This window comes from Medicago sativa, chromosome 4, assembly GCF_051527215.1.
Source record: "Medicago sativa cultivar Bolivia chromosome 4, Bolivia_mono, whole genome shotgun sequence".
Lineage (NCBI taxonomy): Eukaryota > Viridiplantae > Streptophyta > Magnoliopsida > Fabales > Fabaceae > Medicago > Medicago sativa.
This window is the reverse complement of record NC_140752.1, coordinates 49,996,975-50,013,781: the sequence shown is the minus strand read 5'-3', so window position 1 is coordinate 50,013,781 and position 16,807 is coordinate 49,996,975. Positions and strand designations below refer to the sequence as shown.

Genomic DNA, 16,807 nt, shown 5'->3' with positions numbered 1-16,807 from the left:
GGCGATATTATTTTGTGCGTCTCTCTTTCTTTTATGTAAAAACCTTTTCATCTCGGGAATGAATTCAACGAGTTAACGGTAACAGAGAGAAGAAGTAGAAGAAAACAAAGAAAAAGAAAAAAAATTTCTAATCAAAAAGAAAAAGTTAATCAAATTAGTTAACTCCCCGGTCTATCGGAAACGTGATAGGATAAACCGCAAGTGCACGGTCTATCGAAGTAGTAATAAAAGAGAGTATCATCCAACAGGGAGTTGTTTAATTCACTTAACCTTTAGAGAATGATTAGAAGAGAAGCAAGTTGTAAAGTTGAGAGTTTCAGTTGATTGAAAGTAAATATAATAATAAAAGGTGCCTTGGCATTATTGGTTCATCATAATAACAAGTCCTTCACAAGCCAAAACCTTAACTTATAACTTCATGTTTTATACCTAATTTCTAAAGACCGGTTTCCCTTTAGCCCCTCACCTTTCTGACCAAGTCCAGTGAGCGTTTACCTCTAGCAACCAAACCTATTTAGATGATTTGATTACTAGAAGAAGCTTATAAGGATTGAAACAACCCATGTCTCAAGAATTGCAAAGACTATTTAGCTGCCTTTGCAATTCTTGTCTAAATTCACTTGTTCCAATATCAAAGCTCCGCGTTCGCATTATGAATTGATATTTGGGATGATGGATTAACAATTATCAAACCCTCCACTTTTGTTTCCACAGTTTAATAATTGTTAATTCATGTTAACACGGTGAATTTAGATTTTAGATTAGAAATTAAGATTACATAAAATTAGGGTTAAAGCTTGGTTCGATTAGGATTATGTCATTAGACTTATCCAACAATCCCAAGACAAGAGAAGTCTACTCACTCATGTTCATCATAGACATAGAGAAGAAGAGAGAAAGCATAAAGTAAATAGCAAGAAAGTTAAGAAATAAAAGAAGAACTTTATTGAGAAAGACAATTGTCAGTTATTGAATTTCAAGGAAATAAAGATGATTTTTTTGTGATGGCTAGCTACTCTATTTATAGGATACATTCGACTTAAATTCTAAGCAATTATATCAATAAAATGTTCCACATGCAATAAAGGGCTTTTTAGTCAAAACCAGAATAGAGTAGCTTAAATCCTAAGCAAAATCAGCAAAAGGCCATCCTGGGAGGTGGCACGGCCGTGCCAAGCCTTAGCACGGGCCGTGCCAAGCTTCTGACGGGGGCATGTTTTGTCTCGGATCTTCATATTTTTGCTCCAAATCGGCTCAGAGACTCCTTTCTTTTGCTCCAAGACTCAATCCATCAAATATTTATTCTGAAATATAATAATATGCAATTGAAGTAAAAATAGCTCAAAAAGGGAAACAATATTAAAATAAACTAAACTCAAATCTAATTAAAACGAAACCAAATATTATGCTAAAACTAGCTTATTATTGACGCTCATCACGAACATGCCCGGTTTCGGCAACCTTTGATTTTTGTTTCGGCCATGAGGTAATCCGGGCTTTCTAAAATGTTTCTTTTGACTTTTTTTAATCTCTGTTTTTATACTGCCAAACCCTCTTTGGAACATCGTTTGAATCGAATTGGACTTGATTTTGTAGATTGAACTTAACTTTTGAAAAAGGACCAAGAACGTTGATTTTTCTGAAACTCGTTTTATCAGAAACAATTGGAGTAGGGTTGTATATTTAGATTATATGGTTTCTAAAAATGGTTGTGATTGGTTTAATCAAGTCTTAACTTGTTTTGCTTTGAAAATGGATTTTCTTGAAAAGTGATGAAGCGGAACGGGCACCTTGATTCTCATGATTTCGTCGTATTTGGCGGTGAAACATAGGTATACTCTACGCACGTAATGGCGTAAGGTATACTTAGTAGAGGCATTGGATCTTGTTACTTAGTTTTTTGGTTCAATTAACTGTAATTATGGTAGAATTATTATGTTAGGCAATTTGTTGAAAATGGTTTTAAAGAGTCGATTGCCTTATACATCCTTTATGCATAATTTGATATGATTGTAAGAGAGAAGATGTATGAATGGTTGTTGGCGATGAATATGACGTTTCTTATCATGTGTTGTATTTTCTCCTTTACTTGGATTGTAAGGAATTGTATGGAGTTGTTAAGCATATGAAATAGTTGAATATTGATTATGGCAATAGTTGGAATTGTTGTGAACATATACATGGTAAGTTGAGTCATATGTTCATGCATCATATGTCGTGTCAGATGTTATATCCATATTTCCGTATAGCGTGATAATGATGTTTTGGTACATCCATGGGTGACGACCTTGAGGAGATTTGGTACCACATGCATGTATGCGTCGAGTATAGATGCATATCACGTTGGCATGAGTCATAGTGATTATTCTTAGTTGTATGAAGAATGATGATAAGTGTGTGATGAATACATATACTACTTGTGATTGTTTTGTGAATGTGTATATGGAAGTTAATTGCTCATATTTGATTAGTGAAGGATTGGATAGGTTATGTCAAATTGTTTATAAATTGATTATGATTGATGTAAGCTAACCTCCGTTGGTTTTGGCCATCCTACTGTCACATATGGATGGATAGACGCTATGCGGGAGTAAGTTCGCTTTTGGTGAGTACTTTGATAGCGGGGAGCCAATCTTCGTTATCGTTTTGAGTTGTAGGTTTAAGGCTCCGATTAGGTTGTCGGTGTTTTATGCTGTTGTTGGATTTTTTATTTTTATTATTGAGATTTACCCTTTGCGTAGGACTTGGAGGATTTTATGATGATGTGTATTGATCATGGCATGTATATTTCAGATCTGTATGATTTTGTATCCAGCTGCGTGATGAGATATTTTTATACATGCATGTTGTTTTGGATTTTGCTGAGGCATCGCGTCTATTTCTTGAATTATATGCTTTATTCGTTTTATCGCTTTAATAGAAATAAGGCGTTACAAGTTGGTATGAGCTGGTTAGTCTTGTCGGTTAGCATCGGTTGAATTTTCTGTTAGTATACGAATGGTAATGAGTTGCCTTGATACTTATCTTGTTGTGCTTGTTCTTATCGGTTGGTTGGTTTTGTGTTGTCGTGAGATGGATGGTGGTAGAGATGATGAGGCAATTGCACATGCTTTAGCTTCGATGGCCCGAGTGTTGGCTCGGGCTAACGAGTAGGCGGCGGTTGGTGTCGAGTCTTCTTAGAAGGCGAGCAGCGAGTGGCTCGATCGTTTCTTGCGAAGCAGTCCGCCAACGTTCAAGGGTAGGTATGACCCGCGAAAGGAGCTCGAACATGGGTGCAAGTCATGGAAGCGTTCTTTTCGTGCTGCTGGTGACTAGTGAGGATTGGAAGTTCGAATTGGCTACTCACGTAAGCGAGGAGGGCGAGTATTGGTGGACGATGCTAAGGGAAGGCTTGAGGCTAGTGGAGAAGTTGTGACTTGGGCTAGGTTCAAAGAGTGAGTTTTTGAGGAAGTATTTTCACGAGGATTTGAGGACCAAGAAGGAAGTGGAATTCTTGAACTTGAAACGAGAGAATCGTTGAGTGGCGAGTATGCGGCTAGAATTCGAGCTTTCGAGGTTACGTTGACATCAATGTTGAGGATGTGATGGTTTCTAAGTGTGAGGTTTAGAAAGTGGATTGAGGCCGGATATCTATCGATGCCATGGGTATTCGGGAAGTCCGAGACTTTGATACTGGTGCCTGAGTGTCGTATGTTGAGTAGTCATAGGAAGGGTCAGGTGAACCAGTATAAGGGCGTGAATGAGGAAAGGAAAGGCCATGGATCTGGGAAGTCACTGCCAAGGACAAGGGAAGAAGAAAGAGTTTGGTGGAGGCTCTAAGTCGAATGTTGCGGGTGAGGGTGCCTCCACCGTGTGGAATCTTGGGTCATGCCCTAGTGATTGCAAGAAGGGAGAGAGTTGCTACAAGTGTGGGAAAGCAGGTCTGAAGGTTTTGAGTGCAAGATGGATATTACTTGTTTCAATTGTGGTGAAAAGGGTCATCTCAGTACTAAGTGTACCAATCCGAAGAAGGCGGCGGAAGGTGTTTGCATTGAATGCGGAGAGGTGGAGCATCCGGGATAATCTCATCCGAGGTATGTGTTTTAGCCAATAGTACTCCTTTGATTGCAATTATTGATACTAGTGCTACTCATTCTTTATCTCGGTTGTTGTGTTGAGCGTTTGAACTTGGTTTTGACGCCGTTGTCGCGAGGATGGTCATTGACATCCCGGCTAGTGAATTCGGTGAGTACTTCCTTAGTGTGTGCTAAATTGTCTGTTAATTTTGGTAACGTTGATTTTGAGTTGGACCTTGTGTGTCTTCCGTTGAAGCATATGGACGTGATTTTTTCGTATGGACTGGATGTTGACTTTTTGGTGTTAACATTAGTGTTTGACTGGTATAGCATTTTCTCGCCGTGGGCGAGATGGGTGAGAAGTTCTTGACCGCGGAGCAAGTGAAGAAGTCTTTGGACGGTGAAGCTAGTGTATTCATGATGTTTGCATCCTTGAAGAAAATTAGTGAGAAGGTGGTGATTTGCCGGTAAATGTAGAGTTTTCCATAAAGTTTTTCGAGACGACATTGCAATTTGCAGAGGAAGTTGAGTTTGCAATTGATTTGGTACCGGGAACTGATCCTATTTCGATTGTGTCGTATCGGATGTCTGCATCGAGTTAGGGTGAATTGAAGCGGCAATTGGAAGAGTTGCTCGAGAAGCAATTTATCGGGCCGAGTGTTTCTCCATGGGGTGCTCATGTTGTTGGTTAAGGAGAGAAGGATGGAAGCTTGAGGTTGTGTGGATTATCGGCGGTTGAACAAGGTGACGATTAAGAATCGGTATCCGTTTCGGATAGATGATTTGATGGATCGGTTAGTTGGTGCGGAAGTGTTCAACAAGATTGATTTGAGATTAGGATATCATCGGGTCGATTAAAGGCGGAAGATATATCCAAAAATGCGTTGCGAACAAGGTATGGACACTATGAGTGATACGTGATGCCATTTGGAGTATCTAATGCCCCGAATTGTCTTCATGGAATATATGAATAGGATATTTCATCCTTTTACGGACCGTTTATTGGTGGTGTTTATAGATGATATTTTGGTGTATTCAAAGTCGGGAATAAAAGGCGTATCGAGCATTTGAGGATTGTGTTGGGTGTCTTGAAGGAGAATGAGTTGTTTGCTAACTTGTCAAAGTGTGAGTTTTGGTTGCGGGAAGTGAGTTTCCTTGGTCATGTGATTTACGAAGGTGGTTTTGTCGTCGTCCGTCGAAGGTTGATGCGGTGTTGCGATTAGAGTCACCTAAGTACGTTTTTGAAGTTAGAAGCTTTCTTGGATTGGCAGGTTATAATCGGAGGTTTATTGAGGGATTCTCAAGTTGGCGTTCCATTGGCGTAGTTGACTCGGAAAGGACAAGCTTATGTTTGGGATGCTAAGTGTGAGAAGAGTTTCCAAGAGTTGAAGAGAGGTTGACTTCGGCCATTTAGTGTTGATTTTGTCGAATCCAAAGGAATCGTTTGTTGTGTATGGTGATGCTTTAGATGGGTCTTGGTGGTGTGCGTGTGCGGGAATCGTCGGGTTGTGGCTTATGCGTGAGGGCAGTTGAAGGTGCATGAAGAATTATCCGACTCATGATTTGGAATTAGCGGTCGTTGTGTATGTGTTGAAGATTAGGAGGCATTATACGTATGGTTCTAAGTTTCAGAAGTGTTCGGTGACCATAAGAGTTTGAAGTACTGTTTGATCGAAGGAATTGAATATGGAAGGGAAGATGTTTGGAGTATCTTAAGGATTTCGATTTTGGTGAGTTATCATCTGGAAAGGCGAATGTGGTGGCGGATGTTTTGAGTTGGAAGTCGTTGCATATGTACTTTGATGGTTAAAGAGTTAGAGTTGATTGAGCGATTTCGATTAGAGTTTGGTTAGTGAATTGACAGGGAAGTTGGGAATGTTGAAGCTGACGAGTAATATTTTGGAAGAGATCGGGAATGGGGCTGAAGGAAGATTTGGAACTTGTAGATCGTGTGGTGTTGGTTAACCAAGGTAGGGGTGGAGACTTTAGATTGGGTGAGAACGGTGTTTTGATGTTTCGTGATCGTGTTTGTGTGATGTTCTTGAGCTTAAGAGACGGATTTTTGGAAGAAGGTCACGGGAGTAGTCTAAGTATTCATCCATGGCGACTAAGATGTATCGGGGATTTGAAGAGAATTTGTTTTGGTGGGCTGGAATGAAGAAGGAGATTGCGAGAGTTTGTGTATGCTTGTTTGGTTTGTCATAAGTACCGAGATTGAACATCGAAACCGTCGGGTTTGATGTAAATGATGTTTGTGCTAGAGTGGAAGTGGGATAGTATCTCCCCAATAGTTTGCCGTCGAGAGCGTTGAGGGCGGCGAGATTTTTTGATTCGATTTGGAGTGGTGATTTGATCGGTTGACGAAGTCGGCACATTTTGTTCCTATCAAGACCGGTATGTTTGTGACGACGAAGTTGGCTGAGATCTACATTGAAGCGGATTGTTAGATTGCATGGTATTCCTTCTAGTATTGTGTCGGATCGGGAACCGAAGTTGCTCTAAGTTTTGGGAGAGCTTGCAGAGTTTGCTTTGGGGACTAAGTTGAGGTTGAGTTCTGCTTATCATCCCCGGAGGCGATGAATTCGAACGGAGAGGACTATTCGAGTTTGGAATATTTGTTGAGGCTTGTGTGTTGGAGCAAGGTGTCGGTTAAGGTCGAATGTTCTCGATTGGTCAGGTTTACATACAACAACGAGTTTTTCATTCTAGTATCGGAATGGCACCATTTGAGGCTTTGTATGGTCGGAGGTGTGGAATGACTGCTTGTGTGTTGGTATGAGTCGAGTGAAAGTGCTTTGTTAGGACCGGAGGTTGTGCAAGAACTACGAAAAGGTTAAGATGATTCAAGAGAAGATGAGAGCGTCTCAGGTAGGCGAAGAGTTACCATGATAAGAGGAGGAAGGACATTGGTTTCGGAGTAGGTGATCATATGTTTTTGAGAGTGAATCCACATGCTTAGGTGTTGGTCGTGCTTTGAAGTGTGAGGAAGTTGACTCTCCAGTTTGTTGGACCGTTTGAGGTTGTTGAGGAGGTTGGGGTTGTAACGTATCAAATTGCGTTACTGCCATCTTTAATCGAATCTTCACGATGTGTTTCATGTGTCTCGGTTGTGAAGTATGTGTATGATGCGTCTCATGTGATTCAAGTGGATGATTTGGAAGTAAGATATAATTTAGTAGTTGAGTGATTTGGGTTGGACCCAGAGGTTGGTAAGAGTGCCACTTGGGAATCGGAGAATAGGATGAAGGTTTCGTATCCGGAGTTGTTTCCGTCGAGATAATTTTCGAGGGCGAAATTCTTTTTAATGGGGAGAGTTGTAACGACCTAATGGTGCATAATTGTTTCAATATGTTGCTTTTGCGGGAAATAGGCTGATTCATCCAATCATATCTTTTTTGTATGTGAGGTGACTTCTGCTTTATGGAGCTGGCTTTGCAGTCATGATATCACTTTAGACCAAACTAGGCGCATGAATATGATTATGGGAGTTAAAGTAGAGGAAGTAGTGGTGCAACAAGTCATGAATTTTGCCATCATCCGTACTATCTTGGACAATTTGGACAGATGGAAATTAGAGATGTTTCAGAACAAACATCTCTCCATGGCATCCCCTTTTCCAACGGTATATTAGCGGGGTTAAGCTAAGTTACAATCGGGTTTTGACCAAAGGAAATTCGATATGCATGATTATAAAGTTGCTAAAGCTTGTTCAACATCCGTCTTAAAACTAAGTCTCTGTCAGACAAGAGAAGTTACCTTTGAACTTTGACCAACGATATGATTAAATTCAATTGTGATGGCTCATCTATAGGGTCTCAACCTTGTGGTGCTATTGGCATTGTTAAAGTTGAAAAGTCATGCCTTTCTTGAATTAACGATATCTAGCAACATTGGTTATGCCACGACTACGGAAATTTGAGTTTCTTCCTTGCCTTCTTGCAATTGAGAAAGCTATGGAGATGCGGCTAACCCGTATACGTAGGCCCGGCTCTACTAGAGTGGTTAATGCCTTTACAGCAGAATGTTTAGGGTCCCTTGGCAAATGAGAGCAAGGTGAAGCAATTGTTTAAAATTACGCAAAAGCATTCAAAATTTCTTGTGAGCATGTCTTAGAGAGGGAATCGGAGTTCTTGATGCTTTAGCAAAGAATGCCCGAAGTCTGGTCATGTTTTCTTCACGGTGGTGGCTGCCTTTATGCTTATTGATTTTTTGCTAGATTTAATTTAATTGTTTTTATATGTGTTTATATGTGTTCTTATGTGATTGATTGCCTCTGTGTGTATTTTTGGTCGGGAGTTGTAGAATTCGGTGTTAGGCAGGTATTTTAGTCATTTTTGACTCGGGGTATTTTGGTCATTTTGTGAGTAGGGGTAATTTAGTAATTTTGATGAGGGTTATTTTTAGTGCATAATGAGAACATTATTATTTTTATAAGTACTAGGGGTTGTAGTGAATTATTTTATAACCGGTAAGTGTATGTTATTATTATATTTTACCGTTAAGTGGATAGAAACATTTTGAATTATATTAGTAAATGGGTTAGGCCCATTAAGGCATTGTGAGTTGAGCCCAATTATGTAGAGCCTATATAAACTCTAGTCTTTAGAGAAAATAGGGTTTCATATCATTTTACATTTTGAGAAGAGGTAGAGATAAGAAAAAGCAAGAGAAGATAAGGGTTTGAAGAGGAAAGCTAGAGAGAGCTAGAGGAAGGTAGAGGATTCGGGATTGGAGCTAAAGTGAAGCCTTAGCTTGAGTTTGTGGAGAATTAAGGTAGGGGTTAGAATTCAATCATAATTAATAGTTGTAGCTTATTTCCTAATCTTTTGCTTAAGTGCTTAATAGAATAAGTGGTTGATTTATGAATTTGGTTGTAGAAATTCGTGTAATTGTGATGATATGATTATGTATGAATTGAATGATAATTGTGTTGTTGTTGTTGATTTTGTATGTTAAAATGGGTATATATGAACATGATGAGTTTTGTGTGAAATTGATGAAGAATCATGTTGTGGTTGTTAGATTGTAGATGATTTCATGATTAGATGATGTTGTTGTTGTTGTTAGATGAGTTGTTGATGAAGTGATGCATTGGGTATCATGATTTGGTGAGATAGTGATGAGATTTATTGTTGTTGAAAGTTGTGAGAGTTTTGGTGAATTGATGATTTTTTGTTGAATTGAAGTTGTAATCTCAAAACTTATGCATGTTTAAGTGTTTTGAAATGTATATGGCAGATAAACATCTTTTGGATTGAGTTTTGAAGTTTGGAATGATCAAAATTGGGATTTTGGGGTGAAAAGGGTTGAAACTTGTAATATTTCTTCACAACGGAGAACTATGGCCCCCGGTCGCTTAAGCGAACGCGTAAGCGAACCATCATAATTGGCTTGGAACTTGTTCGCTTAAGCGAACCAGGCATTCGCTTAAGTGAACTGATAGGATAAACCTGAAGTGCACGGTACATCGAAGTAGTAATAAAAGAGAGTATTGTCCAATAAGGGATTTGTTTGATTCAATTAACCTTTAGAGAATGATTAGAAGAGAAGCAAGTTGTAAAGTTGAGAGTTTCAGTTGATTGAAAGTAATTATAATAATAAAAGGAGCCTTGATTATTGGTTCATCATAATAACAAGTCCTTCACAAGCAAAATCTTAACTTATAACTTCATGTTTTATACCTAATTTCTAAAGACCGGTTTCCCTTTAGCCCCTCACCTTTCAGGCCAAGTCCGGTGAGAGTTTACCTCTAGCAACCAAACCTATTCTCGTTGATTTGATTAGTAAAGAAGCTTATAAGGATTTAAAGGCTTACCCATGTCTCAAGAATTGCAAAGACTATTTATTTGCCTTTGCAATTCTTGTCCTTCACTTGTTCCAATATCAAAGCTCCGCATTCGCATTATGAATTGATATTTGGGATGATGGATTAACAATTATCAAACCCTCCACTTTTGTTTCCACAGTTTGATAATTGTTAATTCATGTTAAAACGGTGAATTTAGATTAGAAATTAAGGTTACATGAAATTAGGGTTAAAGCTTGGTTCGATTAGGATTATGTCATTAGACTTATCCAACAATCCCAAGACAGAAAGTTTACTCACTCATGTTCATCGTACACATAGAAAGCATAAGAAGTAAATATGAAAATAAAGAAATAAAAGAAGAACTTTATTGAGAAAGACAATTATTACTTATTGAATTTCAAGGAAATAAAGATGATTTGTTTTAATGATGGCTAGCTACTCTATTTATAGGATACATTCGACTTAAATTCTAAGCAATTACATCAATAGAATGTTCCACTGACGACAAGGCTTTTGATTAAAACGAAATAGAGTAAGCAAATCCTAAACGAAAACGGCAAAAGGCCATCCACAGGAGGTGGCACGGCCGTGCCAAGCCTTAGCACGGGCCGTGCCAAGCTTCTGAATTAGAGTATATTTTGTCCAGTCTTCGTGTTTTTGCTCCAAATCGGCTCAGAGACTCCTTTCTTTTGCTCCCAGACTCAATCCATCAAATATTTATTCCCCGAAATATAATAATATGCAATTGGATAAAATACCTCAAAAAGGAAACAATATTAAAGTAAAATAAACTCAAATCTAATTAAAACGAAACCAAATATTATGCTAAAACTAAGTAATTATTGACTCATCAAACTCCCCCACACTTGAATCTTTGCTTGTCTCGAAGCAAAAGGCATAGACATGGCCGATAGCAACAAAAAAAGTGTAACATATGGCAATACAATTGAAAACTCATGTCTCCCTTAAGGTTTTATTTTAAATGCACACTAATCACAACTTCAAGTATTCCTTAGGGAACCTATTGGCCAAACAACAAGTCTCTAGTGAGTGTGTGTGTGCAGTCCAACCCTTTTCTTACTCTTTGTATAAGACAAATATTATGAGGAACATGTTCTAATCTTAACACTAAAGTAATCGAGAAAAGTCCTTTCTTCATTTCGTATAAGAGAGATGGGAATTAGTTAAAATTAAATTAACAATTTAAGCACTTGAGAGGGCATCTCTGAATTTCTAGGGGCTACGGTTTTCTCATAGGAAGTCGCGAAGGAGTATCCTTTCCTCCTAGATTCCTTGATCACCTAAGTAGTGTTGCAAATTTTTAATCATCTCCGCGTAGGAAGTCAGTGAGGGGAGTGTCCTTTCCTCCATGCTTTAATGAATTATTTCCTCTTTTGAGGGATTTAGAACATAAGTTCGATTAGGGAGTCACCATTAGGAAGTCGAGAGGGGGTGTCCTTTCCTCCACATGTTGGTGCCATTCTCCCGCCCTATTTTGGTTTAACATTATAATATAGCACATTATTTCCACACATACTTATACTGCTGCTACGAAGACTTTTAAGGTCTAAGTTACCATTAAATTTAGAACGTGTTCCTTAAAATACCTACTCATACACTTACTCAAAAGATTGCAATGAGTGCTTTTCTCATTGGAAATTATCACCACAAAACATGATGTGGGTATAGCAAGAACACTAAAAACACAAGAGATTACTTTTTTATGTACAAAAGCAAACCTTTTAGAAGAGGCTTGACAAAAAATTTTATGCCATAATTTCCAGTAAAAACAAGCTACTTAATCATGCCTTTCGCTATAAAAACAAAACAAAAGAATAGAGTTCAAGGGAGTTTGGAAACACTACGAATCAACACTTACTATTAGGCTCCTACATAGGAGAAGCATTGTGCTCAATGATTCAAAATAAAAGAATAGAGAAGAAGAAGAAGAAGAAGAAGAAGAAGAAGAAGAAGAAGAAGAAGAAGAAGAAGAAGAAGAAGAAGAAGAAGAAGAAGAAGAAGAAGAAGAAGAAGAAGAAGAAGAAGAAGAAGAAGAAGAAGAAGAAGAAGAAGAAGAAGAAGAAGAAGAAGAAGAAGAAGAAGAAGAAGAAGAAGAAGAAGAAGAAGAAGAAGAAGAAGAAGAAGAAGAAGAAGAAGAAGAAGAAGAAGAAGAAGAAGAAGAAGAAGAAGAAGAAGAAGAAGAAGAAGAAGAAGAAGAAGAAGAAGAAGAAGAAGAAGAAGAAGAAGAAGAAGAAGAAGAAGAAGAAGAAGAAGAAGAAGAAGAAGAAGAAGAAGAAGAAGAAGAAGAAGAAGAAGAAGAAGAAGAAGAAGAAGAAGAAGAAGAAGAAGAAGAAGAAGAAGAAGAAGAAGAAGAAGAAGAAGAAGAAGAAGAAGAAGAAGAAGAAGAAGAAGAAGAAGAAGAAGAAGAAGAAGAAGAAGAAGAAGAAGAAGAAGAAGAAGAAGAAGAAGAAGAAGAAGAAGAAGAAGAAGAAGAAGAAGAAGAAGAAGAAGAAGAAGAAGAAGAAGAAGAAGAAGAAGAAGAAGAAGAAGAAGAAGAAGAAGAAGAAGAAGAAGAAGAAGAGAAGAAGAAGAAGAGAAGAAGAAGAAGAAGAAGAAGAAGAAGAAGAAGAAGAAGAAGAAGAAGAAGAAGAAGAAGAAGAAGAAGAAGAAGAAGAAGAAGAAGAAGAAGAAGAAGAAGAAGAAGAAGAAGAAGAAGAAGAAGAAGAAGAAGAAGAAGAAGAAGAAGAAGAAGAAGAAGAAGAAGAAGAAGATGAAGAAGAATGAGAAGAAGAAGAAGGATTAGAAGAAAGAGTAGGAGAAAGAGAGAAGAGATAAGAGAAAGTGGAAGATAAGTGAAGAGAGGAAGAGGAAAGCTCACAACTTTTCATTGAGGTCCTTAAGGAGGACCATGGAGATGAAGGTGTTGCATCATTCGTCGGAGCATTTCATTGTTCTCTTGTGTCAAGCGGTTGCCCCTTTGGACATCATTCCATAGCCCCGATAATTCAATACCTTGCCTTTGTTGCTCGGTGCTTATCCTCTCAACCTCAGCTTGCATCCATGCCCATCTTTCATTATCATTTAGCTCATCGGCTTCTTGGTCATGGTGCCCTCCATCATGGTGCAAGTTAGCAAATTCTTCCACATCATGGTGCAAGTGAGCACCTTCTCCTTCATCTAGATTCTGCTTTTCATGTACCTGGTCATCATCAACATACAACAAATTTTCTTCCACCTCGGTGTTAGTCTAGGATGGGTTATGAAGTAGTAACAAAATAGGCACATTGAGTTTGAGTGAATATTGCATGGGTGGATGATGTTTTATGAAGTTCATAGCAATGAGGGTGTCTATGTTCAGCCTATTGTTTCCCTCAATCGGATTTATCCTTTCATCTTCACCCACTCCAAATTGCCTAGCTATGTATGTGATGATTCCACCCACCACTATCTCTCCCTTTCCGGCAGGCCTATTACCTACATCGGCAAGATAATCAAGCAAGTAGAAACAATTGTTCACGGGGTGATTATAAAGCATTGCCCACAACATGAAAAGCTCATCTGTCCTAGTTTTCCCTAACTCAGTTCTACCCCAAATAGTGCAAGCCATAACCCTCTGATGGTACCTAAGCACAGGGTTGTGAATGTTACTAGCTTTGTTGGCTCTTGTGACAAATTGCCTAAGGCCGGTGATACGTTCCCAAAAGACAGCGGGTTAATAGTCAACCGGCTTTAAACTTTGATCCCAAGAATCATGGATATACCCCTCGTTTGCAAAGCCTAATGCATCACAAAAGTGATGAAAAGACATATCATAATCAATATTCATTAGCGGGAAAACAACTCTATGGTTAGGGTTATCAAAATTAAACCTATCCGTAATGAAAACAATAGAACTTAGAAACTCATAGGTGAAATTCTCATAACCTCTCATAGGTCTCAACATCTCAATCCAGCTTAAGTTTCCTAGCAACCTATAAACAATATCTCTGATGCCTAGCATATTCAAACTATGAGAATCAGGATATCTAGAAGGATGCAAGGGTTTGGAGATTAGAATTTTATACCTATCCCTTTGCTTGTTGTCCTTGAACTTGATGCCATGATTCTTTTCTTGTGCTTGCCTCTTTGGTGGAGGTCCTCCTGAAGATCTTGCTGGTTCTTTGCCACTTCTCCTTGAAGCCATTGACCTTGTGTGGGTTTGATGAAGGTTAGGGTTTGGAAAGAGTTTTGGTGGAAAAGGTTGGTTTAGGTTTGGGGTTAATGTTAGAGTAAGGTTTATGAGTTTAGGTGTGGAGATTGGGTATGAATTTGTGGTTTTTAGGTTAGGTTAAGGGGAATAAGGATTTGGTGAATTATGGGTTTGGGTGGATGAAAGTTGTTTTTGATTGTTGGGTTTTGTTTAGAATGTTGTTTGGAATTGATTTAGGGAAGAATTTGATTGATTTGGTGAAGATTTGACGGAGATATGAAGGTTTGAAGGTTGTTTGTTATGGAGGTTTTAGAGAGAAGTTTGAAGGATGAGAGATGTTTGTGTTTGAGAATGAGGGTTGAAGATAAAAAAATTGTGGTTATAGGGTGCAAGAGATCGGGCACGGCCGTGCCAACTTGGGGCACGGACTGTGCCAACCTTCTGGAGTTTTTTGTTGGTTTGGCTTGGTTTATCTGGCACGTCCGTGCCAATGTGAGCACGGGCGGTGCCAACCTTCTGGACTTGGGGCTTCAAAATTTTTCATCTTTTTTTTTGAATCGTACTCAGACAATTACCTACAAAACACTTAAAACAACAACAAAAAACAGACAAAATAAAAGCAGATAAATGCGTGGGTTGCCTCCCACGAAGCGCTCTTTTAGAGTCATTAGCTTGACGATTAGAAAGTGTCCTTAGAATGGATCAAAGAGATCATATTGTGTAGATGACGCCATGAAGCGTTATTTCACTTCATGATCTTTAAGCATGCAACAAGAGTAAAGAGCGGGACCTTTCATAACATTTTCCAACTCAAATCCTACCATTTTATCACTCACTTGAAAGACAATCCTACCATTTTTAACATCAACAAGAGCTCCCACAGTCGCGAGGAAAGGTCTACCTAGGATTATAGGGACGTCATCGTCCTCTTCAATGTCAACTACCACAAAATCATCCAGGATGTATATCCCTTCTATCTTAACAGGTATGTCTTCAACAAAACCAGCTAAATTTATAGTAGAACGATCAACTAACTTCAAGACCAACTCGGTAGGTTTCAACTCTCCTATCCCCATCCTTTTAAAGAGGGACAAAGGCAACAAACTAACAGTTGCCCCTAAGTAGCACAAGGCTTTGTCAATGGTCTCACTCCCAATCATACAAGGTATGGCAAAACTGCCTGGATCTCTAATCTTAGGGGGTGTCTTCCGAATGATTGCACTACTTTCCCGAGCCAAAGCTATTGTCTCATGATGCTCTATAGTCTTTTTCTTTGAAAATATTTTCTTTAAAAACTTAGCATATAGAGGCATCCGAGATAAAGCTTCCGCAAAGGGAATTTTAATGCAAATTTTCTTAAGTATGTTAACAAATTTATTAAATTTACCCTCCAAGTTGAGATTAGCAAGTTTTAAAGGGGAAGGAGCTTTGGTCTCATCAAGCGATTTCTCATTTTCTATCACCGTTTTATCACATAAAAGCTTGAACTTTCTTTCTCAATGTTTTTAACCTTAGCAATAGTTTCTCCTAACTTACTACCCCCAAAAGAAATAGCATTAAGCTGGGCTTTGGGATTGGCTTCAGTTTAACCAGGAAAAACCCCTGGTGTTTGAGAAAGGGTGGCCACTTGTTGGGCCACTTGGGAGATTTGGGTTTCAAGCATTTTAGAATGAGTAGCAATAGAATCAACTTTGGTATTGAGTTTGGAAAGAGAATCAGTCAGAAATCCGATTTGGTTTTTGAGTTCTTGTAGCTGTTTAGATTGATTTGCAATAGTATTCTCTATTAAAATTTACAAATTTGATTTCTGAGCGACTCTCTAATTGATTGCATAGCCAGGTGGTGCTACTTGTCCATAGGGATTTTGAGGATTTTTTATAAAAGTTTTGGTTTTGCCTCATCCTTTGGTTGTATTGAGAATAGTTCATTTGCTCAACACCATTAATAGCACTACCTAGTTGGCAATCAACACCAATATGACTAGATGTACCATAGATTTCACAAGAAGGAGATGCAGAAGTAGAAGTGATGGCACTAACATTTAGTTTTTCAAATTTTTGAGTTAGTGCATCAATCTTAGTAGTAAGATGATCATAGTTAGAGACTTCGTACATACCTGCCTCCCTTTTGGAGGGTGAAGAATTGGTGGTGGCTCTCTCATCGGTCCATTTGTAGTGATTTTGAGTCATGTCTTCAATCAAGGCATATGCAACCGTGTAATTCTTGTTCATTAGAGCTCCACATGCAGCTGCATCAACAGACATCTTAGTGGTATAAGACAAGACATTATAAAAAGTGTGCACTATGAGCCACTTCTCTAGACCATCGTGGGGACAAAGTCTAAGCATTTCCTTGAAACGCTCCCACACATCATAAAGAGACTCCCCATCTTTTTGATTAAACCGTGTGATTTGGTCCCTTAGTTTAGGAGTTTTAGAAGGGGGAAAGAACCGGGCAAGGAATGCTTGCCTCGTTTGATCCCATGAAGTAATGGAACCGACTTCAAGTGAATGGAACCAAGCGCTAGCTCTATCCCTTAAGGAAAAGGGAAAGAGATGAAGTCTTACGGCTTCTTGGTTCTCTTTTATGGTTCCGCTAATCCTTAGAAAAATAGTGATGTGAAGATTGGGATCCTCGGCGGGGGATCTCGAAAACTGATTTTGCTGCACCAAGTTAAGTAGGGCAGGCTTGATTTCAAAGTTGCCACCCTCAATCGTTGGGTACACAATAATAGCTTGTGGCTCAGCCATAGAC

General features: G+C 38.7%; 1 protein-coding gene and 1 non-coding gene across 2 annotated transcripts; one reads left to right on the top strand and one right to left on the bottom strand.

The window, feature by feature from the left end:
* Positions 1-12,760: 12,760 nt before the first annotated feature.
* Positions 12,761-14,047, bottom strand: LOC146929590 (uncharacterized). Its single transcript, XM_085707364.1, has 3 exons — positions 13,929-14,047; positions 13,148-13,541; positions 12,761-13,063 (listed from the first exon to the last, which is right to left on the bottom strand). Exons 1-3 carry the CDS (start codon positions 14,045-14,047, stop codon positions 12,761-12,763), a joined length of 816 nt encoding a protein of 271 aa, XP_085563490.1.
* A 2,325-nt stretch (positions 14,048-16,372) lies between these two features.
* Positions 16,373-16,479, top strand: LOC146929589 (small nucleolar RNA R71). Its single transcript, XR_015009125.1, has one exon. It is a non-coding gene; the product is annotated as a small nucleolar RNA R71 (small nucleolar RNA).
* The last annotated feature ends 328 nt before the right edge of the window (positions 16,480-16,807 follow it).

Bases quoted from the DNA above. Each gene is read 5' to 3' on its own strand.
- LOC146929590 (XM_085707364.1), bottom strand. From the start codon at position 14,047: ATGGCTTCAAGGAGAAGTGGCAAAGAACCAGCAAGATCTTCAGGAGGA. The intron at 13,542-13,928 runs GTATAAAATTCT...CACCGGCCTTAG, and splicing joins GACAACAAGCAAAGGGATAG to GCAATTTGTCACAAGAGCCA. The intron at 13,064-13,147 runs GTGCCTATTTTG...GATGATGACCAG, and splicing joins AATATTCACTCAAACTCAAT to GTACATGAAAAGCAGAATCT.